The sequence below is a fragment of the Idiotropiscis lumnitzeri genome, chromosome 1, assembly GCF_059441095.1.
Source record: "Idiotropiscis lumnitzeri isolate Australia: NSW breed Sydney's pygmy pipehorse chromosome 1, RoL_Ilum_1.0, whole genome shotgun sequence".
Classification (NCBI taxonomy): domain Eukaryota; kingdom Metazoa; phylum Chordata; class Actinopteri; order Syngnathiformes; family Syngnathidae; genus Idiotropiscis; species Idiotropiscis lumnitzeri.
The window spans coordinates 20,771,806-20,797,189 of NC_142391.1; the positions used below are offsets into that span (position 1 = coordinate 20,771,806).

At 42.1% G+C, this 25,384-nt stretch overlaps 3 protein-coding genes across 5 annotated transcripts; 1 reads left to right on the forward strand and 2 right to left on the reverse strand.

Annotated features, from left to right (window-relative positions):
• Positions 1 to 547: 547 nt before the first annotated feature.
• Positions 548 to 4,594, forward strand: LOC148343633 (ras-related protein Rab-27B-like). The gene is made up of 6 exons (XM_088287530.1): positions 548 to 588; positions 1,618 to 1,783; positions 1,972 to 2,057; positions 2,610 to 2,713; positions 3,347 to 3,470; positions 4,011 to 4,594. Exons 2-6 carry the CDS (start codon positions 1,631 to 1,633, stop codon positions 4,189 to 4,191), a joined length of 648 nt encoding a protein of 215 aa, XP_088143656.1. The 5' UTR covers positions 548 to 588; positions 1,618 to 1,630; the 3' UTR covers positions 4,192 to 4,594.
• A 4,360-nt stretch (positions 4,595 to 8,954) lies between these two features.
• Positions 8,955 to 13,534, reverse strand: LOC148343634 (alpha-N-acetylneuraminate alpha-2,8-sialyltransferase ST8SIA3-like). The gene is made up of 4 exons (XM_088287557.1): positions 13,129 to 13,534; positions 12,206 to 12,328; positions 10,748 to 11,305; positions 8,955 to 9,411 (listed from the first exon to the last, which is right to left on the reverse strand). The coding sequence occupies exons 1-4, from the start codon at positions 13,275 to 13,277 to the stop codon at positions 9,129 to 9,131; spliced, it is 1,113 nt and encodes a 370-aa protein (XP_088143683.1). The 5' UTR covers positions 13,278 to 13,534; the 3' UTR covers positions 8,955 to 9,128.
• A 6,271-nt stretch (positions 13,535 to 19,805) lies between these two features.
• Positions 19,806 to 25,334, reverse strand: LOC148343635 (cyclin-G2-like). Of its 3 annotated transcripts, XM_088287606.1 has the most exons (9): positions 24,994 to 25,334; positions 24,832 to 24,899; positions 24,428 to 24,545; positions 24,227 to 24,358; positions 23,014 to 23,267; positions 22,626 to 22,704; positions 22,461 to 22,559; positions 21,399 to 21,601; positions 19,806 to 21,302 (listed from the first exon to the last, which is right to left on the reverse strand). In XM_088287606.1, the coding sequence occupies exons 3-9, from the start codon at positions 24,443 to 24,445 to the stop codon at positions 21,212 to 21,214; spliced, it is 876 nt and encodes a 291-aa protein (XP_088143732.1). In that variant the 5' UTR covers positions 24,446 to 24,545; positions 24,832 to 24,899; positions 24,994 to 25,334; the 3' UTR covers positions 19,806 to 21,211. The 3 variants fall into 3 exon arrangements, with proteins under 3 accessions (XP_088143732.1, XP_088143727.1, XP_088143704.1); XM_088287601.1 differs by lacking the exon at positions 24,994 to 25,334 and having other exon boundaries at positions 24,832 to 24,935; XM_088287578.1 differs by lacking the exons at positions 24,832 to 24,899; positions 24,994 to 25,334 and adding an exon at positions 24,664 to 24,706.
• Between the last annotated feature and the right edge of the window lie 50 nt (positions 25,335 to 25,384).

The following is a 25,384-nucleotide window of genomic DNA, read 5'->3' on the forward strand; positions in this document are numbered from 1 at the left end:
GTGGACAAAAGCTGATCGTAGTTTTGGAGCAAATAATGGGCCAAAAAAAAAAAAAAACACGAGGAAAATAGTGAAAAGTCTGAGACAAGAATGTTGGCTCCAATTCATTTTTTTGATGTTTGTATTTAATTTTCCTTTAATTGTGGCAAATGTGAGAACTTATCCTCAAATGTCCTTCAAACAACGGCGCATAGTTACGTCAAGTTTAATGTGGCTGACTTTTTTTTTATTAGTAAGTCAGTTTAGGTTCATGTGATGCATTCTGACCCAAATTCCTGACACATTGTTCTTGGGCATAAACAGGCACGTCTTTGGTTCAGTTAGCAGTAATTCTAATGCTTCCCTGAAGTATTATTTCAAACTACTTTTCACTTTTTTTAATAAGTATATTGGACCAAAATTAGCACTGCCGGCATCAAAATGGCAAGACGCTTTTTGCCCCTCTTTCAAAAAATAATGACTAGCGCCACACAAGTTGCTCCACCCTTGAATCACATGTGAGGGAGGATTGAGGAATACGCCACGACTGTGGAATGTGCATCACGGCTGCGGGTTGGATGGACGCACGAGCTGCTTCCAGACAAGCTGGTGAGATCTTTATTTTTTTGGGGGGGTTATGAATTCTTATGGACAACCGAATTAGTGAGAATGGCAAGTTTGCATCAGAGTCCATCCCGTGTCCCCCGCCCCCTTTGGTTTTGTGTCCGTTTGTAGTGAATACAGAGCAGCGTGTCTGGTGCAGTGGCGTATCCCAATTTTTCTCAATTTAACAAAATACATTCTGTCAAGTGTCAAGATAAAAAAAAATGTCCAAGGAATTGCCTAGTTTTTATTTTTTGCTGTAGTGATGGATGGATAGAATAGTGTAATTGCACATCCACTTCAGTAGGTGGCAGCTGAGCGACTAAAAAACTACTCTTAAGAGTTATTCTTTGTTGTAAATTGATAATGGTCTACTTTTAACAATTTTATAGACAAATGATACTTTCTGTAGTCGCAGCACAAACATTTTTTCTTCTTTCTAACTGAAGTGCATCAGGAAATAATTGCAAAGCACCTGATTTAAAGTAGAAAGAGGATCTTTGGGGCACCAATATTTTTTCATTGTTTTATACCTTTTTGATTTATCTCCCCTAACATTTTACATTAGTACCTTTTGAAAACAATTTATTTATGTCAATATGATGTGCTTTTCTTTCATGACATTTTATTCTATCACTGCCATTATTTCTGTGACGGATCTGCTGCTGTTAATTGGCTCTGGTTCCTTGCTTTGGAAAGGGCTGCCTTTCATCATTGGGTCTATCCTCTCAATAAGCCAACAACACTTGGCTCTGTTTGCTTTGCCTTGCGGGCTTCTCAGTCAAATTGGATTGGCCACACCGTGTTGTTGGGCCACCAGGAAGTGCCGACATGCAGTCCATAAAAGGGGTTCTGTCTTCCGAAACAGGAGAAGCAGTGACCCCCTTGACTGCTCATGTGGAGCTCAGGCCGAGTCATGTGCTCGTCCCGCTCTGATCGCAGCATTAAGACGCTGCGTTAAGCCACTTCAACCTTACACACCCCCCCCTTTTTTCCCCCTTTCTTTCTTTTTTAAATTTCAAATTCACTTGTCAGCCTGAGCGGCACCATGGCCGAGTGGGACTACGACTATCTGATCAAGCTGCTTGCACTCGGCGACTCAGGCGTGGGCAAGACCACCTTCCTGTATCGCTACACAGACAACAAGTTCAACCGCAAGTTCACCACCACGGTGGGCATCGACTTCCGGGAAAAACGGCTGGTGAGTGATGCTGTCTCCGTCACTCGTGTTCAATCAAAGTTCATTTAACACTCACGCATCATGTATAAACATTTAGACATTTGAAAGATTTATTTATTTATTTTGACAGATTTTTGTTCTTTTTCTAAGTTATTGTCGTTGGTATGAAATGTCAATTTTAAATGTTGTTCCCCCCCTTCCAAAATCAGATGTACACTGGGACTAATTCTGATGGGGCAACAGAGAAGAACTTCAGAGTCCATCTTCAACTGTGGGACACAGCCGGACAAGAAAGGTACGTACATGTCTGTTGATTTGTTTGTTTTAACAAAAATTTTCATGGATTCATTTGACGTGCACTAATGTTTAATCTTCAAAAATCATCACATAGCGCAATGTAAGTAAGTAAGAACAAATGTTCAAATATTCAGTTTGAAACTGTCAAATGTTGACTCAATTGAATGACTTATTAAATTAAATTAAATGTGATAAAGACTATTAAAAATAAATTCAAATGATTTTTTTTTACATTTGATAACCTCAAAAAATGACACAAGGGGTCAGTATTTAACAACTACCGGTAATTATATTTAATAATTGTATTAAAATAAATCCAACTTACATATTCAATTGCATTTCATTTATTAAAAGCAGATTTAAAATATTATACTTAATTGAGGTTAATAAACTATAAATGAAAACAAAATCCAAAATGAAATTTTTGATACAATGTAAAAGAAATGCTCCAACATTAAACAATTGAATTAAATTAATTCAAAATAGAATAATCCATCAAAGTTAAATATGAAGTCAAATAGCATAAATGTCAAATGAATTGTGTTTTCAGGTTTCGCAGCCTCACGACAGCCTTCTTCCGAGATGCGATGGGCTTCTTGCTCATGTTTGACCTGACCAATCACCAAAGCTTCCTCAACGTCAGGAACTGGATGAGTATGTGCCACTTTATGCACGCGCACGCGCACAATGAACTATTACACTACTTTATCAGCAAATCATCTATGATAATCTACTTAGTCATTTTTTTTCTTTAGAGTCGATCAAAACTGGAAGACAAATCTCATGTTTTGTGGTCGTGACTTGGTTATGTTTTAAAGTTATGGCTGTTAATGCAATTGAGAGCCAAAATAAGGATTTTAATTTGGGCAAAGGGATGAAGTGCAATAAATGCAGCCATCTCTACAGGGTGACCCTGGTTCGAGCTCAACTGTCAATTTGCAGGAGGTACAATGCACTCCCGGCATGCTATGCGGCAATAAGGAGTGTAAAGAGCATATGTTTTGCATCAGTTATATTTCTTCAATCTTATTTTTGAGGATGCTATTCAGTTTTCAGATGTGTAATCATTTTAGTTTTGCAATGACCCCGTCATTCACAATATCGTGTTGCTCAAGGCACGAAATCAAAGTACATGTTTTGTGGCAGTGTTTTTCTCACAAAACAATGTCATTGTCAATTTTTTTTTCTTAACTTCACATTTAATTCTGAAGTGACCACCTGCCTAAAAGACTGCTGAGAATCTGAAAAGAGCAAAACATGATATTGCTGTTGAACGCCTCCCCCCAGGTCAACTGCAAGCCAACGCATACTGCGACAGTCCCGACGTGGTCCTGGTGGGCACCAAGGCCGACCTTCGGAGCATCAGAGACGTGAACGCCAGGCAGGCCCGAGATCTGGCCGACAGATACGGGTCAGTACTCGGAATTCATTTGTCACGTACATTGTCTATAACACAATATTGATGATATAAATCTCGAGTGCAGTTTTAGCTTACTAGTAGCGTGCAGTTGTACTACTAGGATGCCATTTCCAGCAGAAGGTTTATTATCTACTAGTACGTGCTTTGTAGTACTCACATGTAGGACAATTGAATAAACTAGCCAAAAAACTAGGGGGCACTAGTCCAACGACTGCCCTTTGTCTTACTAGGACCTTAAGAAGGTTATCAAGGCTCTCACTTAAACTAACCACAGGGGCGTGCTAGAGAACTGTTTGGTGTATAAGTCATTATCAAGTCATTCATTTTTAGGGGTAATATTGGAAGATAAGTTTGAAACTTTATCGAAGAGTTTGGGATCAGTGTGTTTCGTAAGGTTAAAACTATTAATGTCGGCAGTTATAAATGTTTTTGGTTCACTATTTGTGGCACACATCGGTCTTGGTTCTGATGAACTAATATGTCTGTCCGGCTTCATTTTGAATTCCTAAAAATACTAACGACTCCCCCCAGCATCCCCTATTTTGAGACGAGCGCCGTGACGGGCATGAGCGTGGATAAAGCCATACAGACTCTGCTGGACATGGTGATGAAGCGGATGGAGCAAAGTGTGCCTTTGGCCGAGCACAATGGCGGTGGTAGCGCGGCAGGGGCGACGCAGGAGGTCGCCCTCTGGAGAAGGTGCGCCTGCTGAAATCACGCCCGACTCCACTGAACACTTGATTTGGTACACACCGTCAATGAGAGAAAAGAGCTGTGTCAGGAATGATGCTTATTGTTTTGGGGCTCATTGGATGGTGCGAGTGTAGTGTACCTAATGAAGTGACCGTCTACTTTGTACCATACCATTTCAGTTAAATAATGAAAAAGGAAATATATGGACATACATTTTTCAACATGGATCTGTTTTCTGTAGCACATGCACTCATCAGGGGCAACTACTATTCTCGGCGTATTAGCTTCATGGCTGCAAGAGCTAGTTAGCATCATGGCTGAGGCAAATGCATTTCTTTGTTAGGTGAATGCTTTTTTTTTTTTTTTAATTTTCTCTTGCAATATTTATTTGAGATGACAAAAATAAAAAGCTGTTAACCAACGCTAACTAGTTAGCAACTTGCTCAGAAAAATGACTGGACTTTCATGTAATCGCTACATCATGTAGCAACGACAGACTGTTAGCTTCTTACTCGCTACCACAGCTAGTTATCATTGTGGCTAAGGCTAATACTTTTTTGTTAATTTAATATCAAGAGAAGAGAATATGCCGAGTTATTGATGACAAAAAGTGAAAATAACTTGTCAGCTTCAAGAAAAAAAAAGTATTACAATGCGACAGCGTGTACTTAGTGTCATGACCCGTGCCGGTCATGCCAGGTTTTTTGGTTCATTATTTTTACTTCCCATGCCATGTCCTTGTTTTGTTTATATTCTCCGCTGAGTGGGGGCGTTTCCTCCAGCGCTCGCTCCCGTTAACTTGTCGCCTGGCTGGAGAGACGCGCCCACCAGCCACACACCGGTTCCCCGTTTCTTACTGCTAATTCATGGACTATTTAAACACCCCGTGCCGACTGCTTGGCGTCGGTTGCATTGCTCCACAATACACCCTCGACACGCGTTTTGCTCCCGGTGACGCCAATGTCCCGATTGTCCGTTCCTCTCGTGCTCGTGCTCGTTCCCGTTCATGTTAGTTGTAGCTGTCCTCGTTCCCCGTCACGTTTAGATTAAGTCACGTTCTGTTTTCCGTGGTTATTTTTGCACCCTACGTTTTTGTTAGTCCTAGTCCCTTGTTGGCCTTTTCAGTTTATTTTGCCAATAAATTCCCTTTCAAGCTACCCTCTGCGGCTTCCCCGCATTTTTGGGTCCTCCTCCACCTCGCCTACCGGCGAACCCTGACGTTTGATTTCTTGCAGTGGTGGGTGGTGGTGATTTCAAGGCCTAACATAATCAAGAAATAATGATCATATTTATGATCATTATACTAATTGTATGTATCATAATATATATTATATTATATAAAATAATATATATTTGCAAGAGAAAAAATATTGGACATATAGAGACATTGATGACATGAATCTGCAGGCACATTTATCGTACAGTATAATAAGACATTCAAATCAACAGATGTTTTGATCAAAACAATTCCAGACATTGATGACTTTGTATACATGTTATTATTTACACCATGAGAGTTCAAGGTAGGACATCCAGGCAGGACACGCCAGAGGCTGCACCGATGAAAAAAGATTCCAAGCATTCCAAATATGTGCATCGTAAATGAGAAACTGTTCTCAATTGCCTTAACTGTGCAAATCAAATCAATCCATTTGGCTTGGGTTTGTGTGATGCTTCATTGGAACAGCCAATAACTGCAGCGGGCGTGGATGCAGTAGCCATCCTGCCAAGAACTCAAGTGGGATTCATATGACATATAACGCATCTCTGATAAGTGTCCACAAGCCTCTATATACAGTCATCATGTTCACCATGCAAACGGAGCAAAACGTACGAGAAAAAACTGTCAATAAAGTTGTTTCTGTGTGACCTATGTACAGATCAGGAACTTATGAGATGTGTCCATGTCTGCTTTCTCGCCATTTTCCTTCTCGTCACATTTTTCTTAATTGATTATCACACATGAAAAGTAAGTTACGCTTATTCCTGGATTCCGATCGTCAGAAATTCTCTGATCGTGAACAAACATTCATATATTGTTTAAATATGCCAAGAATGTCTTTGAGGGAATTGTCAAAAGCTGGGAGTGGGCGAAAAACAATTGTGAAGGTGCAAATTAAAGTGTTGATTGACTGCAGAAAAATCTGAAAACTAACATAAAAAAGGTTGCATTTTCGGGAATGGTGGGGGTAACTAGCGAATATTTTTTCAAACAATATTTTAGTTTGGCATGTACGAGTTAATCCAAGACAATTTCCCTCAAACACATTGTTTTCGGCGTACATTCCTAATGTGTTGACGCCCAGACATTCAGACTCCATTAGCGTCTCATAGCTGTGACATCAATTAGGTGGAGTATTAAAAGATATCTCTCTTCTGAAAAGACAAAAAACACTTTTGTTCGCAAAAGAATTAAAAAAAAAAAAAAAAATCAACGAGCGTGCTCGTGACATCCGGTCACATGTCGCACAGTCATGAGGCACACGTTCATGTGCCTTGCAGCTTTTACGACCACCAATGACTTGCTTGGGTGGTCCCAGACTCACAACAACAACAAAAATGACAGATTTGAAAGCAGATCAATGTGAGGTTTGGTCCCATTCAAAGTGTACAGCAGGACTGTATTTGGAGTATTTTGGGGCTTATTCTCCGTTCTCAACTTTCCAGGAGCGGCAATTCCCCCATCAGGGCTTCTGACGCACCCACAATGCATAACCCAGAAATTCGTGCACAACCGACAAACAGACCTGATTCACTGAAGTCTGAGCAACGAGGCGCTAATTTCCACATCATCAAGTTTTCATGTGACTTAGATTTAACCACAACTATAATGATACTTAACTTATCAGTATGAGCAGTTTTGACCCCTCGCTGAATCCAAATCTCGACCCAACATGCTTGGTTAAATCCTCAACCCAGCACCCCATTTGGACCCAATGCTTTTGACCCAGCAATTTTATGCATGTAAAGCTGGACATCAAGGATATGGAACACATGCTCAAGTGGAGTAGCTTGTTAATATTTACTCTACAAAATCTCTTACGGTAATGTTCAGGAAAATCGCAGTCAACAATCCAAAGCAAGGTAACCCCGTTAAAAGAAGCTTCCAGAGAAGGATTCGAGAAGATTGGTAGTGCCTCTCGCATGCAACGTGACTTTGGAGTGACGCATGCTCTCATAACAAGGTGCAGCGAGTTGCCTGCTTCATCACGCGACGCAAGAAAATCTCCCATCATCGTGTTTGTTTTCTGTGGAAGCTGACGTTGAAATGAAATTCAAAACGGGCACGTTAGAAATGTGTGTTCAAAACGGAGGATGTTAGCCACGCTAGCTAATGCATTGTTCGTGCATCAAATTCAGAAAGTCACCTCGTCTGGAAAAAAAAATTGAATGTGGAAAAAAGTCACAACTTTATGAAAATAAAGTAATTATGAGAATAAAGTCGAATTTTTGCGAGAAAAAAAATGCTATTTTATGAGAATGAGTCAACAAATGAGCCATAATGTTACAAACAACAACAAAAAAAAAACCTGAATTTCACGAGCTGTTATATCTTCATATCAATCAAGTTGTGTATTTCCGTTTGGCAAAAGTTGTAATTGTACAGGAAAATATGTATCATCTGAGAGAACAAATTATTTGAGTGGTAATCTTAATTTTTTTTTTTTTAGGAAAAAATGTCAGAATGTTTTTTTTGTTTGTTTTTTTCAAGAATTTTACGAGGAAAAAGTAAGTGTGACGAAAAAAACCCCCATAAAAACACGATTACGAAGTTAAAATCAAGAAGTACTTTTCTTCACTGTAATTTCATCATTGCCGCTTTAGTCAATGACTTTATTCTTGCTGTATTATGATATAATTGATTTTTTTTTTGCTGCACTATGAAATTTTGGCCATGTCATGATTCCTTACCGAGCACGGCTAAAGATGTCATATTTTAGAAAGTGGCACTAAGCTTACACACACACACACATACATACATATATATATACATATATGTATAGATATATATATATAGATATATATATATATAAATATACATATATATATATATATAGTCTCTCTCTCTCTCTCTCTTGTGAATTTATGGCTTATCATTTGGAATGTGATTTATTTCTCCCAAAAGTTTAGAATTGGGCCACTTGTTGTGGAAGTGTTGTAAACAAGAGTAGCGCAGATTGTCTGACAACACATCTTGTGTCCAAAAAGCATATTCGGTGCCTGTGCGCAGGTGTCCGAAGGGATTTCAAAACACTGATCTAACTCCTTTCCTGAGATTAGGCAGTGCTTCAGTTTTGGACGACAAGCCAGGCTTTTGAAAAACAAATTGGACTCCAGTGGAACCTCCAAAGTCCAACGGTGGTTGGATGAGTTTAGACAGGCGGGAAGAGTCTCATTGGCAGATGAATTTCAACCAAATCTAGTGGACGCACAACCTTGGACCGATGAGTCGAGTCGAGTGCACAGATGGGCTGGATCCCGGATATCTCACACCTGATTGAAATGATCCCAATCGTTATCCAGCTTCTACGGACCCGGACGATTATCTGATCATTTGGAGAGGGGAGATATGAAGCACCCAGGATACACGGTGGATAACTTTAGACCGAGCAAGTTTAGGCAGCGTTTAATGGGTGAATGACGTGTCAGGTGGGCAGAGTCGAGTTCTGTTAATTGACTTGGTGGTGAATGCAGGTTTGGCGAAAGCGAAGGAGTGTCACACTATTACCAGTGTTTCTTACGGTAGACCTGGATTTGAGGGTTGGGTTTTGCTTTGCCTTGCTTTGCCTTTGTGGAGGTTCCACTGTGTGCCACTGCTAGCAGGCAAGCTAAAGGAGCGTCATGGCGGCGACGGATTGGAATACTTAACACAACCATACGTGTGGAATGAGAGCTCGGCATGCGGATTGTGGGCACGGCGTCATGCGCAAACCCCCTCCCCAAGGTCGCCCCCATCTACGTGCAATGCGTCAAGCTGAGCTTGGTGACGCCGTCGCGGTGCAGCCGGTAGAGCAGCTTGAACTCGCTGGGCAGCTGGTGCGTCTCCTGCCATTTGGTGGTGAACTTGGTGCCCTTCTTGTCGTAGTAGTGGTAGGGCAGGTCCTTGCCCGTGTTGGGGTCCCAACCAAAAGGCCAGAAGCCGTACAGGTGGATCTCATCACACATGGCCGACGCCAGCGTGTACATGAGAATGCCGGTACTCAGGCGCTTGGGGGAGAGGTTTTTTGTCTTCCAGTATCTGTCCAAGGGACAAACAAAAGAGCTTTCTAAATGCATCATGGGATATATTGCTTTTCAAGTGACCATCACTACTCGTTAAGATGGCGAGAACCCAACCGCATGAAGGGGGTGACCTAAACTCACGACATATTCCAACAGCACTTGAGGCGCAGGTTTGAGTCCTGCCAACTACTGTTTTTCAGTGAATGCAAGCACTGTTTGAGTAATCAGGAGACTGTCTCAGCTCGGCAGGGCAGTTAAGGGTATGGCGTTGAAATCCATTTGGGTCTCACCGTGTGGTTTTCCAATGCTGCCAGGGAAAAATGTTTTGCAATTTGACGGCATTTTTGCTTGAGTCAACGGTTGCATTTATAGTCATTCTATGATTGAAGTTAAGACAGTTTTTAAAATCATTGCCGATAAAGAGTTTCCTGAATTATTTTTTTTATCTTTATATTATAATCTGGAGTCACTGTAACAAGTTCTTGGAGCTCTACCCTCCAACCAGCAGTTAAAGCGATGGAGCTCGTTGTCTTTAGTGGTTGAATTTATGCTCATGTTAGCACCTGCCTGACATGTCTCGGATTGTTGTGGCTAAGTGATTAATTCGATGGATTGGAAATCCAGCAGGGTTCCTCCACGCAGGTTTGAAGACTACCAGAACCTTTCAGGGAATATGAAATGGCTTTACTCTTGAACTGTATCCTAATGTGAGCATCTGGAAGACACAGTTTTTTTTCTGGCCAAGTGGTTAAGTGAATGGACTGGAAATCCATTGGGTATTACCTGTGTAGGTTGGAATCTTCCCAACACGTAACAAAACCCCAGAAATGTTCAGATTTTCCCATCAGTTGCATCTAGGGCAATGGTAGCATCTACAACCTAACTTGATTTTTACAAATTGCTACGACTGAGCAGTGGGCGAGGGAATTCTAGTGTTGAGTTTTCCAGAACTTTGTATGTTTACTTATACTTTACTTAGTGGTAACGTTTATCCCAATATTAGAGCGTGCAAAATAGATTTCAGGTTTTTGTGGCCGAGCAAGTAATGCGATGGGCTTCAAATCCGTCGGGCACTCTCCACTTAGCGCACCTGTTAACAAATTCATTTTTCCGGAACTTCCCTTTCTGGCTTCTACGTCATTGCTAACACTCATGCTAATGGAAGCATCTAGAAAATATTTCAGAGATTGGTGGGGCCAAGCAGTTAATGGGATGGGCTGGAAATCCATTGAGTTCTCGAAGCGGACTTTTCTCGATTTGCTCGGTTGTGTGTACTTTGTAAAAGACATATTCTGTTACGGGTCTGATTAAATTTTGCAGTATATTCAGAATTAACAATCTCGCTGTCTTACTTGTTGACGTCATGCATGATGTTTCCGGGCCAGGCCAGCTCCACCTTGAGCTGGCCTTTGTGCTCCACAAAGAAGTCCACCAGGGTGCGGGTGACGGTAGCGGACGTATGCAGGAAGAAGGCTGGGATCCACAGGATGGCGCCCTCCAGCTTCTTCAGGTGCAGGAAGAAGTTGTTACGGTCCTGGATGGTCAGAAGGTTGTTGTAGTACCTCTCCAGGATGCTGGGGTTGAAGGTGGTCAGGTTGGTCTTGCGACCCACGTCTTTGGCGTAGACCTCGGTCGGGGCGAAGTTGCAGCGAAAGACAAAGTCGGCACGGTCGATTTCGGAGCCGCAGTGGCTGCCCGTCAGGATGCCGCTGTTGCCCACCACGGCACACATGCTGTAGTGCTTGTCCAGGATGGGCGAGGCATCGGGTAACAAGGATTTGAAGTTGTTGCTGATGGAGAAGACGTATTTGTGGCTGGAGTAGTCAAAGTGCATCAGCTGGCCCACACGGACGCTGCTTTTAGTCAGGGAGAAGTTCTGCGGAATGTCGATGAAGTTGAAGATGTCCTTCCTGACACAAAAGTACAGACACTTGAGTTTATTGTAGCATTTAATCTATTTATACTTAGCCTCCAAAACTATAAACTGTGAGGCCAAGTCATTTATTTAGGTTGTGGGGGTGGACGCAAATTGTGAATCTCAGAAAAGATGGTCAGAGTAACAATACCACAGAGTTGCCTACGGATAGAAAACATGAAATGATAAAAGAAGATGGGAAACTAAATGACAGGAAAATTAGAGGGCATCTGAAGGTGAGGAAAATGCATTGGTGAAACAGAGAAGTGAGCAACTAGCAACAAATGCAGACAGAAACTAAAAGTATATGCTCAAAGGCATATATTTTTTATCATCTGCGAAGAATGACTAACATTACTGCATCATACTGCGTCAGTTGCGAAACTCTTCATGTGTGTCTTTGTATTAAGCTGCCCCCTGGTGGCCAAGGCGTGCACACCAGAAGGAGCAGCACAATGCACTTTGAAGTCAAGCAAAACGTGGAAAATGACTGTATTTACTTTCTATTTAAATATGTCAGTGTTTGTTTTCAGAAAGCACAATATTATAGAGGTTTTTTTTTTTTAATTAAAAACATTCTGTTTTTGGGGGGGATGAAGCTAGAACGGATTAAGGATATTTCCATTCATTTCAATGGGGAAAGATGATTTGAGGTACAGGCATGATGACAAAATGAATTAAACTCGTACGTTACGGCACTTTTGTACTTTGTATGTATGCGATTACCCCACATAAAAGCAAATATCACTCCAAGGGGCATCCCCCCCAGAGAGGTCGAAAGCTGGAATGTCTTTCAGTCTGGGAATTCTCTCACATCTTTCTCATTTCCTTTGGCCTCAGTGAACAAGGCCGCATCAAAGCAGCTCCCACCAGACGTAAAAAGTCTTTATCTTACCTCTGCTGGAAAAAGGCAGTCTTGTTGAATTTCCACTTGGTCGGCTTCCCTTGTAGCTCCTCGTTCAGGGCGTTGGTCAGCGGAATGAAGGAAGGGTCCAGGAAATTCATGGCGAACTGCGATCTGATGAGGACACGTAATTGGCACTGTGCAACAGTTGTTGTGTGTGTAATTGTGTCATTCTATGCTCAAATGCCATCTCTAAGACTGATCCGTTTGTAGTATTTTGGAAGCAGTCTAGTGTGATCCAGTGCAAGAGCTGAATCTAAAAATATGTCCAGAGCTCTTTCTAATATTTTCATCCGAATGATAGCATATCATTATATTCATATATGGATTCTATTTCAAACTCAAGTAGCATCCATCTAGCCATAAGTAACAGCTCATGACAGCTCATCCAAAAGCATAACACATCACATGACTTTTATACAAGCATCTGTCCGTCTTTGGATTCTAACAACACATGAACCAAAGCATAGCACATATCCATCACCCATCTATCAAAAGTGACACCTCACGATGCAAAGCGTACAACACAACATCACTGCTTTTGATCGGTCACTCCATCTTTGGAAAAGTAACAAGACTTGATCCAAAGCATGCCACATCATCTGTTCATCCTTCCACCAAAAGAAGGAAAAGAAAACCATATTTTGTGCTATCCATTAACCAAATCAACTATCTATGGAAAATAAGACCATTAACATTAGCAAGCAGTTTGAAACACTCGTAATAACACAAACATAAGAGTCACCATGCAGTCTACGTGAAATTAGTATACATTCCATTATGCTCGGTGCCACCTGCATCCCGTTTGATTGACAAGCAGGGAAAAGGCGACCATGATCATGGCCACCCACTCCCACCTGGCCGCACTTTTCGCCGCGCAAGCGCGCGCGTGCACAACACCACTCATCACTCACCGGAAGCCTGCGTGGAACATGATCCTGGGACCCCCGACGGGCGTCCCGAAGAGGGTGTCCTTCCGCAGAGACACGTAGCTGATGAGCGACAGGATGAGCACCGCCACGCACAGGATGATCAGACCCAAAGCGCGGGCCACGCGGACCATCTTGGCGAGGGGGAGCGGCCTGACTCACTCACTCACTCGGCGGTCGTCGTCGTCGTCCAGCCGAGCGACAGGATCGCCGGCTTGGCTTCTTCAACGGCTGGTGGCCCGGCGATCATCCGCGGCGGTTCATTGCTGGCAACGGGTGCGGGTGCGAGTGCCTTTTTTCGGAGACAAGATGAGGATGATGGTGGCGGGGATGGAGCTGGGATGTTTATCATCCCCCCTAGTACTGCCTTCCCCCTCGCCCCCCCTCGCCCTCCTCCTCCTCCTGTAGGCTTCATCAAGGAGATGGAGCCAGAGTGCGCGCGCACATTCACAAGCACGCGCAGGAAAAGCTAGTCCAATAACATAATGGAAGTGGGTGGCTTGTGCACGCGTTGATTAAGATTTATGGGGAGAATTTACCGCCCACAGCAGTAAAAAAAACAACTGTTCAAATGGGCCTTGTTGTGGCTTGGTGTTCCTTGACGTATCTTATCAGTTGCTATGCAGTTGCTATGGTCCTTTCGCAGCGCGAGGTTTTTAGGACCAAGGGGAGGGCTTCGAAGGTGACAGGTGGCTCTCTCCCTCCCTTGTGATGATTAGTGACTTGCCTCAGGTGTGCAATAGCTGTGCATTGACTATATATACGCAGGACATCAAACGCTGTGCACAAGTGTCATGCATCCGAACTGTAACCAATCTGTTTACGTTATATACTGCTCGACCAAGTCAATTGATGTCATTTTTATTCTCCATTTAATGAAAAATTTGAGTATTTTATAAGCTCCCGGCATCTGGTAACTCTTCGGAGGTAAGGCATAAAACATTTAAGTATCATTGTTAAGAGGTATGGTTTGTTTAATCCTAAATTAGGAGCATGATGTTTTAGCAATCTAGCTGTTTTTGTCATGATCCGCGTCGGGCATGACAGGTTTTGTTTTTGTTTTTGTTTTGATCAGCCGAGTAGGGGCGTTTCCCCTCAGCACCTCGCCCTCACCAGCCACGCACCTGCTCCCCATTAACGATCACACACCTGATCCCCATCTACTCCCCTGATTACCGGACTATTTAAACTTCCCATGCCATCAACCCAGTGTCGGGTCATTATCCCGTTTTGCTCCCTGTTGCTGCGTCTCGGATTCTCACGTACATTGCTTTGATCACGCTTGCTTTCGCCCTTGTTCACGTCCCTTTGTATTTCGTCTCGGTGTTTTGCTCTCATCCTCGGTCCAGCCTTGTCACGTTTAGTTTGTCTTTAAAGTCTGCCCCCCCCTGCCACGTTTATTGGCCCACGTTCCTTGTTTGCCCTCGTTGAAGTGATTTAATAAATTCCCTTAAGTTACCCTTATCCCTGCCTCCTCGCATTTTGGGTCCACCTCTTCCTTGCCGTACGGCGATCGTGACTTCGCCTCCTGCTTGCCGTGCGGCGAAACCTCACAGTTTTAATGAACTGCCTCATTGTTTTACGAGTATCAATTTGAAGGGATGTCCATAAGATGTCGCACTTGTTAGATATGATCACATTTATTTGATGAGCTATTTTATTTCTTGCTCTCCTCTTATAAATAACAATATAATTTTCGTAAATGTTTTATGCTGATTGTTTAATGGGAAAAATGCAGTACTGGAGTTGGCTCAGTGTCCACGGCTACCCATTCGGTTCCGAGTGTCTGTGTGTAGTGTCATGTGAGGAAAATATTAGTTTGCTGAAACGATTTGAATCAGCCATTGGCTACTGTCGCTGGCGCTAGTATTGCTGCCAATCGGTTGCCGTGACAACTAAAATTTGCAATATTTGTTTGAGTTACAGCTACCCTTTTTATGCCTGTATGAGTTTTTAATTGATATGCATGTGCTATTCTACGCTTTTGCCCACTGTTTAATTTTTATTCGCGTGTGGGAATAGAAAGACTTGCATTTTATCGTTTTCTCTGAGCAAACCTGCAAATAGGTGAAACACAATAGAAACTAAGAGTCAACATACCTTATTTTCTGGTCTGTTGGCAGAGTGGTACTACGCAGCAGTAGTATCGCGTCCAACTATTTTCAGTATCAGCAAACCAGAATTTCTGTATTGACAGAGGAATAACTGCACACAACCTGTCTCGTCTGACAGTGTGGAAGAAGTGAAGATTTTATTCTGAGGCTACAAAGGATAAAAGGAATGAAAGGGGCGGCACATCATAAGCATGCATGTGACAAAGTATTGCATCATAAACATATACGTAACAAAGTAAGGACTTTGAGAGCACATCTTTAACACCCCCACTTGCTCTCACATTGTTATTTTGAACACTGGGAAAAAGCGTGTACCTGTTAGTTCCCAAATATGAACTTGGCAAATGTATTCAACTTAACTTTTGTTGCTGGTTTTGTCAAAACATCTGCCACCATGTGGTCGGTTGGACAGTATTCCAAACTTATTTTCCCATCATTAACAGTTGACCTGATAAAGTGGTACTTTATGTCAACATGTTTGCACCTTTGCCTTTTAACAGGGTTTTTCGCCAGTGCTTTGGTGCCTTGATTATCCTCAACGATAAGTTTCTGTTCACATGGTGTCATTCTTGGTTTACAGTCGTGCATGTTGAATCTTTCCAGTAGTTTTTCAACATATTTTCCCTGTGTCATTTTTATACACTGGTCATTTTGTTCAAAATCAATACCTAGGTAGTGTTTCAGCTTTCCTAAGTCTTTCATCTTGAATTTTGCTGTCATCATTTCTTTCACGTTCATTAACATTTTTTCATTGCTTGCGGCAATAATCAAGTCATCAACCCATATTATCAAGATCACTTTGTCATTATTGTTCACTTTTGTATAAGCACAATGGTCAGCTGGGTTTTGCACAAATTCGTTTTGGTCCAAATATTTATGCAGCATTTTGTTCCAATCTCTTCCGGATTGTTTTAGTCCGTAAAGTGACTTTTGTAACTTACACACCAATTTTTCTCCAGTGCTTGATTTGACTTCATAGCCTTCTGGCTGTTCCATGTAAATTTCACAGTCAATTGGTGCATTCAAGTATGCTGTTTTGACATCCATCTGATGTAGAATCAGGTTATCTTGTACTGCTATTTGCATTAGCACTCTAATGCTAGTCATGTTCGCGGTGGGTGAAAATGTCTCATCATAATCTACACCCATCTTTTGACTATATACCTTTGCAACATAACGTGCTTTGTAATTCTCACATCCTTCACTATTGCTTTTCAGCGCATACACCCATCTACCCCCCCCACTGCTTTCTTACCTCTAGGTAAATTAGTCAGGGTAAACATGTTGTTGTCTTTTAGCGACTGCATCTCATCATCCATTGCATCACGCAATTGTTTTGCATTGGATGAGGTTATGGCTTCGCTGTATGTTACACATTAACCGGTAACAGTAAGTCAACACTGGTGAAAGTCTGATCATCAAATTCTTCACCACTTACATATTCATACCAATATTTTGGTTTCTTTCTCTCTCTGGAAGGGTATCGTCTTTGTTGAGTTTCATCAGTCTGTGTTTGGTCACTCACTTCAGGTGCCATTTCTTTTTGTTCTGTTTCATCGTTTTGTGACTGGCTGTCCACACCAGGTGTCATTTTGGGTTCATGACCCTGAGTGACATTTGGGCTCACACTTATGGTTGGTCCAGATTGGTTTGCCCTTGGTTTGTTCTGTACCAGATCGTCGTCATCACTAGTGAATGTTTGTGTTTCTTGCTCTGCTACAAATTTCACTAATCTGTGTTTTTGCACTTTTTCACTGTCTGGATAGAACACCAGATAGGCAGGGCTATTTTTGTCATACCCAACAAATATTCCCTCCTCACACTTGGAGTCTAGTTTCTATCTGTTCTGTATGTAAACAAAACATTTAGAACCAAACTTTTGCATCCTGGAGAGGTTTGGTCGTTTCCCCGTTAGCATTTGATAAGCTGTCTGTTTTATTCTATTGTTGAAACATCGGTTTCTCACAAAAGCTGCTGTCTGGACTGCATAAGTCCATAACATCTTAGGTAATCCACTCTCAATTAGCATGCATCTCGCCGTGTCAAATAATGTGCGCCAATTACGTTCAGCTGTGCCATTTTGGTGTGGCGAATATGGCGCCGATGTTTCATGCTTGATGCTATTTTTAGTCAGCAAGTTTTGATAGTTTTTACTTAGAAACTCTGTCCCATTGTCAGATCTGATGCATTTGACTTTGCCGTATGGGGCTGAGTCTGCCAAGAATTTCTCAGTTGCTAGTACTGTGTCTCTCTTGTGTTTCATGAAATACACAAATATCGCAACGGAGTAATCGTCAGTAAATGACAATGCAAAACGATGTCCGTCAATTGATTCAGGATCAATTGGTCCGGCTATGTCTGTGTGGATCATGTCGACTACATTTTTAGCTCTGGTATCAGGTTCTCTATTTCTAGTTTGAATAAACTTTCCCTGAGTGCACACATCACGTAATGTTGCTTTGTCAATTTTACCCTTAATCACCATGCCATCGGCAACCTCTTGCAACCTTTGAATATCATCATAATAGAAATAGAAATAGAAATAGAAATCCCTTTATTGTCATTGTACTCAAGTGTGCAACGAGATTAGAGGGCTCCCCTCTCCAGTGCAATACAACAATAATACAGACAAATATATAAATTAGATAAATAAAGAAGACAGTGCAATGGAATTCAGTACTGAATAGGGCATATAGAAACACATCACAATGCTGTTTTGCGAGGTTAGGGTGGTCTCGTGTGTGTGTGAGAGTTCAGTATGGAGATGGCTCTCGGAAAGAAACTGTTTCTCAGTCTATTGGTCCTTGATTTGATGCATCTGTAGCGCCTGCCAGAGGGCAACAGGTCGAACAGGTGTGAGTTTGGGTGGGTATTGTCATTGACGATGTTGAGAGCCCTTCTGAGGCACCGGGCGGTGTAGATGTCCGACAGTGGGGGGAGAGGGCAGCCAATAATCCTTTGCGCTGTTTTGACTGTCCTCTGGAGCCTCACTCTGTCCGCCTCAGTGCAGCCGCTGTACCAGGTGGAGACACAGTACGTCAGCAGGCTCTCGATGGACGAGTGGTAGAAGGCCAGCAGCAGCTTCCTGTCCAGGTTGAATTTCCTGAGGACTCTCAGGAAGTGCAGACGTTGGCGGACCTTCTTTACCACTGCTGTGGTGTTGTGACTCCAAGAAAGGTCATCGGAGATCTGTACTCCCAGGAGCTTGAACGTGTGGACCCTCTCCACACACACGCCTTCGATGCAGAGGGGGGGCGGCAGCGTCTTGTTCCTCCTGAAGTCGACGACAATCTCCTTTGTTTTAGCAGAGTTAAGGTGCAGTCTGTTGTCCTTGCACCAAGTTGTCAGTCTCTTTACCTCCTCTCTGTAGGCTGTCTCGTCACCTTCCGAGATCAGACCGACCACTGTCGTGTCGTCAGCAAACTTGACGATGGTGTTGTTGCCGTGGGCCGGGCTGCAGTCGTAGGTGTAGAGGGCGTACAGGAGAGGGCTCAGCACGCATCCTTGGGGGGAACCGGTGCTCAGCATGAGGGTGGAGGACGTGTAGGGGCCGAGCAACACAGTCTGGGGTCTGTTGGTCAGAAAGTCCTTAATCCAGATGCGTGTGAGGGCAGGGAGGCCGAGAGTGTCCAGTTTGGCGACGAGGATGTCTGGGATGATCGTGTTGAATGCCGAGCTGTAGTCCACAAAGAGCATCCTTGCATAGCTCTGCTGTCGTTCCAGGTGGCCCAGCACAACATGCAGAGCAGTGTCGATGGCGTCCTCAGTGGATCTGTTAGCCCGGTATGCAAACTGGTAGGGGTCCAGAGTGGGAGGAAGGCAGTCCCTGATGTGCTGGAGAACCAGCCTCTCGAAGCACTTCGCAGTGACCCATGATCTCATGCCATGTCTGCATGTCACAGCACTTTTTGAATTGGTCATCATTTTCTCCATTCACAGTGTTTAAATAATACATCCTGTTGTATTTTTAATGTTGAATTGTGTCCCATCCTTGTGTCGTAGAACATTATGTTCTTTCTTGAAGATGACTGTCGCACCACTGGATGTAGCAGCCTGTACAGAAAAGATGTCTTGCGGAAAAGATGAAACGAATAACGCCTGTCTCAGTGTCACCTTGTGTCGTTCTCCGTTGTTGTCCATCAGGCAGACCTCCGCGTCTCCCCTGTGTTCTGCTACTCCTTTGCATCTTGTGCCATCAGCCAATTCCACGCAGTGTGTCTCGGCTTGAAAGCTGTCATCGAACGCTTTGAACTTCCCCAGATCGGTTATGATGTGTGAAGTGGCGCCCGTGTCGACCATCAGACCTGTTTTGTTGATGCTGCGCACCGGCTGGATATCTGTGTCGATGTCATTCAGGTGGAATGCGTAATCCTTGTCGTCTGTAACTTTTCGTGTGTTATCCGACCGTTGTTTACGCCTGCAGTTTGAGTCGCGGTGCGTGGCGCTCTTGCACAAACCGCACCACTGCTTACGTTGACATTCTTTAGCTTTATGTCCTTTACGGCCACATTTAAAGCACTCAATTTCGGCACTTTCTGTTTTCATACTTAACCATCCTCTGCTACCATGCAGTTCTGTCAATACAGAAATTCTGGTTTGCTGATCCTGAAAATAGTTGGACGTGATACTACTGCTGCGTAGTACCACTCTGCCAACATGGTCTCTACACTTTTATATAGGCTCGATGCTTTGGCGTATTTATGTTAGTTACCCAGTGACGCATACAATACAACTTTATTTATATAACGTTGTCAATACGTCAAGTTTTCTTTGAGTGAGGATGTCATCTTTTTTCCACGTCTTCTGAATCCATCCCTGCTTTGTTTTTACTTGAATATGTGCATATAAAGACTTACTTGGCCAATTTCGTTTCCCGTCTGCTTCAGGGTCAAAATCCTGCTCCTCACGTGACAAATATTTAACCCACAAATGCTCATATTGTTGCAAAATGTCAAGAAGAAATCACAGGTAAACTTTATAAATGTAAAACTTTACATAAATTTTTTTTTAGCATTAAGATGGCACTAATCGTGATTTACAATTATTTTGCACTAGCTAGTCAAAATAAAATGCATTTGTATTGAAACAAATGAAAATGGAGTAAGAAAAAATTGTTTACTGTAGTGAAAGAGTAGCTAATAATATTGCCTCTTCCAATCGATCAAATCGAATAACGGGAAAAAAAATACGCACTCGCAACACTTTGTTTCAACTTGCCTCATTCTCGAAGTATGTAACTAGAGGGGCTCCCTCTAGTGGTGATGGTGGGGAAAACATCGATTTTCAAACAGCACGATAGAGGGATGCCAAGACGTTCGTGTGCGACAGTGAAATGTTACACCGCCTTTAGATTTCTTTTAAGGCTGCAAAGCACATTTGTACACTTATATTTAACTTTAAATTACAATACACTAGAGTGTAACATTTTAGAACTCTTTTCGAACCTTTTGTTGGGTAGAATTTCTACCAAACTTTTACCTATTTATGGAATCATTATTTGAAGTATGGTTTTTCAATTTACACTCAAGTACAGGGCTAGTGTTCACACCTCAGTGTTACACTGGCTGATTTAAATCAACTCTAAAGGAATAAAATCTCTATTAAAAACAAGTTTTTAAACAATATGATATTCACGTCCTCTGTGACGCATTCAAATAAAGCAGATTCTCTACCTTTTTTATGTTTAATTTTTCCTGTGAAATTATCTGAGTAAACGGTACAATAAGTCTTCATAACACAGCAGCTTATTCAATAAGTGATTGCACATTAAAATATGGAAAGCACATCGGCTTGGCCTGTTTGTTAACAACAGTCAAGGTCTTTTTCCCTTTTTGTCTTTGACGAATGTGTCCAGCACAGCAATTAGCTTCCCAAAAATATTGCTTAAGTCTTAGCTGAGAATGGTTGCTAAGCGTGAAGCAAGTCAACGTTTGCGTGGGTCAGGTGGTTCGGTGTCACAAATAGGAGTCAGGGAAGAAGGACCCGTCACCAACGCTGCCTAGAGAGCCGCACGGGCTGTCTTCGCCGCTACTGCTGTCGTCCTCACTGTCAAAAAAAACTTGAACAGGTGAGTCTGTTTTTTTTTTTTTTAAACCACACCAATAAACTATGTTCAAACCAATAAAAAAGTGTCATGTTGACCTTAGTCTGCGGTCACACGTGTCCTCAAGTATGGTGGGTAGGTGGGGGGCAGCACAGTGGGTGGCGTGGAGGTTCTGCGCCGTCCTACTGGACAACACCCACACCAGCTTCTTGCCGTCCGGCTTGTGGCACCGCGCGGAGCGGTATTCCATCATGCGTGTAGCCACAAGATGCCGCCAATGCCGCAGATCGCCGTCGCCCAGCTGTGACAATGTAAAGTAAATTCACACTGGTGTAAAATACTGTCTGCTGAGAGTGTGCAAGAGGTTCCGTATGCAGTTATTCCGAAAAATGCCAGTTCAGAAAAAAAGACCGCTACCAGTCTTTTGGAGATACTCGCAGATGCACAGAAAAAAATAATTTAGGAAGTTTTTAATTTGGATTCAAAAGAATTTACACTCAGGTCTGACTTAACATCTGTTGGCATCTTATTCCATTTGTGCAGAATAACGGCTAAATGCAGCTTCATCATGTTTGCGGTGAACTCTGGGCTGGACTAACCGACTCAAGTCTGCAGATCTCAGAGCCTGACCGGCTTTATAGTCAATCAGCATTACTTGAAAATGATAAAAAAAAAAAAAAAAAATGGAAACAAAATGTGAAAATGAAAAAAGAACTGTAAAATCCCCCCGAAAATTTTTATATTGAAGAAAAAGCTGAAATTATTTTTTTTAAAAAAAAGGGGGGATGATTACAGTGGACTCCTGCTGTTTGCAAGGGATAGAGACAAAGCTGGCCCGTAAATAGTAAAAAATGTTCGCGTAATTGATGCAAAAAAATTAGTGAAAAATTGGGTTAAATCGCCAATAAACATGTTCCAAAAAAATGGGAAAAATTATCGGCAGCAAAGAAACAAAAGAAAACACCCCTAAAATATTTAAGAAATAGATTTCTGAAAAACTCCACAAATGGTTAAATTAGCGGATGCCCAACTGACAGTTTGAAGGCGCCTCTGTATGTGTAAAAATAATTTTAATGTGTCCCAATGATTAAAAAAAACACATTGTTTTAAGAAAATTATTTGTCCAAAAAAAAAAAAAAAATCTTACTACTGTGGCATACCTTTATGAGTCGTTGAAGCCGCTGCAGCATCTTGGATGCGGCGGCACACTGCAGGCTTTCAAACTCTTGGGCGACGAGGGCGAGGGCAAGCACAGACGACTGCGGAGAAGAAACATGGGTCAGCGCCACTGTCGTCAAGCCAAACTGACGGCAAAAAGGCCTTACTTTTGCTTTGGCAAAAACTAGTCGACACAGGCAGGCTTTCAGCTGAGCTTCGAGCTTCATGGCGCTTGGGATGACTGGACTGTTTAAAAAAAAATAAATAAAAAAAATAAGGGAAAAATGGCATTTAAATCAGGGTGGTTATAGTTTGAGGATTTTAATTATTGTTAGTTTTTATTTCATTTTGAGTTTTTTTTTAATTAAGTTAGCTTTAATTAGTTTTTGTGGCAGGTTTATTATTAGTTTTAGTTTTTTTCCCAAAATACTTAGTTTTAGTTTTAATATTAGTTTGTTTTTAAAAAAAAAAAAAAGTATTTTAAGTGTGTTCACAAGGGCGAGGATGTATCCCCAATAAACTGTCCACCAGATGTGTAGCTGACAAAGTGCTTACCCCTTATCGTGACACACGGCACTCAAAGCTGAGTAGTAAAGTTGCAGAAAGGAGAAGGCTGTCACTGCGGGGGTCTCGGGGCCCAGCTTCTGGGTCACGACAGTCTCCATGCGACGCAGGTCTGACATGGTGAACTTGCTGTGGCTGATGCGAATGAGCTCCCGGCTGGGCACCACATCTTCAGCCTCCTCTGTCGCACCGGCCGCCAAGTGGAGGCAGCACACGGACACGCATGGCACGTGTTTGGGCTGAGCCTGTCACAATCCCCACCGAGGCGACAAGTCAGTCTTGGTCGGGATCACATGCTAAAGCAATGCGGTATTCCAGGAAGTAGGTCATCGTGAAAACTGAAATACAGTGGTGCTTTGAGACAAGAGTGGCAGAATAACGTTCACATTACTGATAAATTAAACATATATAATAGGAATAAAATAAATGATTAATTCTGCATGTCACAAACAACATAGGGAACTTTAAAAAATATTTTTGTTTTTAATGTACTTCGTTATTAGTGTTCAATCTATTTTAGAAGGCCTTTATTAAATGATGACCCACAATTAATTCTACATCACACATACTGTACTAAAGTCTATATTACCGAATTTATATTCCAATTTGTATTTTTCTAAAAATTAAATGGTTTCATACATTTTGACTCATCTCTTAATTACACATGTCACACATACTGACATAAACGTCTTTATTATTCAGTTCAAATGTTTTCAAAAGGGTTTTTAATTAATTTGAAACATATTTTTGTCCCTCGAGTGTAAAGAGATGCTCGCATTAGCGATTAATTTCTTTTTACACTTGTATGACAGCTAGGAATTACAGTACATGCTCCTGTAGAGTTGATTACGATTTGATGAGGGCATGGACTAAGTTTTCATCACTTCATCTTGAAATATTTTTGACCCAGGGAGCAATCAATTATGTTATCAATGGTTCTTACGTTTGGAAGACAGCTCAAAATGTTACATTGTCTTAAAATATTACTGTAAAATAGATAATGGTTTAATAATGGCTGCAGATTGGTCGACATTACAAAATTGTTTCCAATACTGATTTATATCTAATTTAACAGGCGGGGTAATCTTCTTTTTACACTTGATTAATATTGACAAATGGTAAAAAAAAACATGACTTTAACCTTGCAATGAAGGGTTTGCAATGGGAAAACTGGCGTTGCCTGGTTTCCTGTTGAGCATCTTACCTTCGTAAGTGAGAGAAATCGATCGAACAGATTGACGGCTCGGACAAACGTTTGCGTACTGTAGCCGAAGAAGCTGGTCAGACTCCACAGCTCCTCCACTCGGGTGTCTCTGCATTTGGCCGACACGGTGTTCTGAATATTGGAGGTTACATTTGTATTTCTAAGGACGACAAATACCAAAAAAGTGGGTCAGTGGATTACCTCACAGGACTCCATCATCTTCAAACCAGACTTGCTTGGAAGGATGTTGCCTTCCTCCGCACAACAGGACTTCAGCTCCTTCGCCAGGGCCTTGTCCAGTCTTCCATGGTCCCTCGTCCTGGAAAACATCATGCTTTTAGAGCACTGTGATTCATGCAAAAACGCACAACAAACAAGTGTACGTGTACGTGTGCATGGGGGGTGGAGCAGCTCTTTACGCTGCAAGCAGGCCACACCTGCTGGGTGTCATGTATCACTGGACGACCACCCCCAGCAAAATACATATTTGACCACAATAATATGTGTATTATTGGGAAAAAGGGGGCTAAAAAAAGCAAATATATCTCCATTATAAACATTGTTTTCCAAAGGATGTCAAAGTACAAACATGTTCAATTATTCACCTCAGATAAGGAAGCACTTCCAAGTGTAAACACTCGCGAATGCAGGTGCATTGTTAAAAGGTTTAGTACTGCAATAAAAAAAAAAAACATTATAGCCGTTACACGTGTCGCGGATTATCGGGACAAGACGAACAACTGCTGATAAGAAGAAAACTACGTTACCCATCATGCTCAGCAGTAAAAAAAAACAATCGGGAGAGAGACGCGGACTTTCTTAGGGGCAGCATTTTTTTTTTCAAATGTTCATCCTCTTCCGTACATTTGTGTGTTGACGTGATGAAAATGTATTATTATGTGCTGGGTTTCTTTCTTTTTTTTTAAATCTAACTTGGACGTGGGCGTAGTTCTTCTTGGCACGAAATGGCGTCTGAGGGAATGGAATATGAAGCCACTATTAACCCCCAAAGTGTTGTATTTTCCCACGCAATTTTACTTAGCTCTTGTTGTAATGCAAGTAAAAATAAAACACGAAATAAGTTATTTGCAGAGCTGCGATGCGTTATCAGCGGTGAAACGTCGGCGGCGAGCAAGAAAAACGCCATTCGCGTCCATT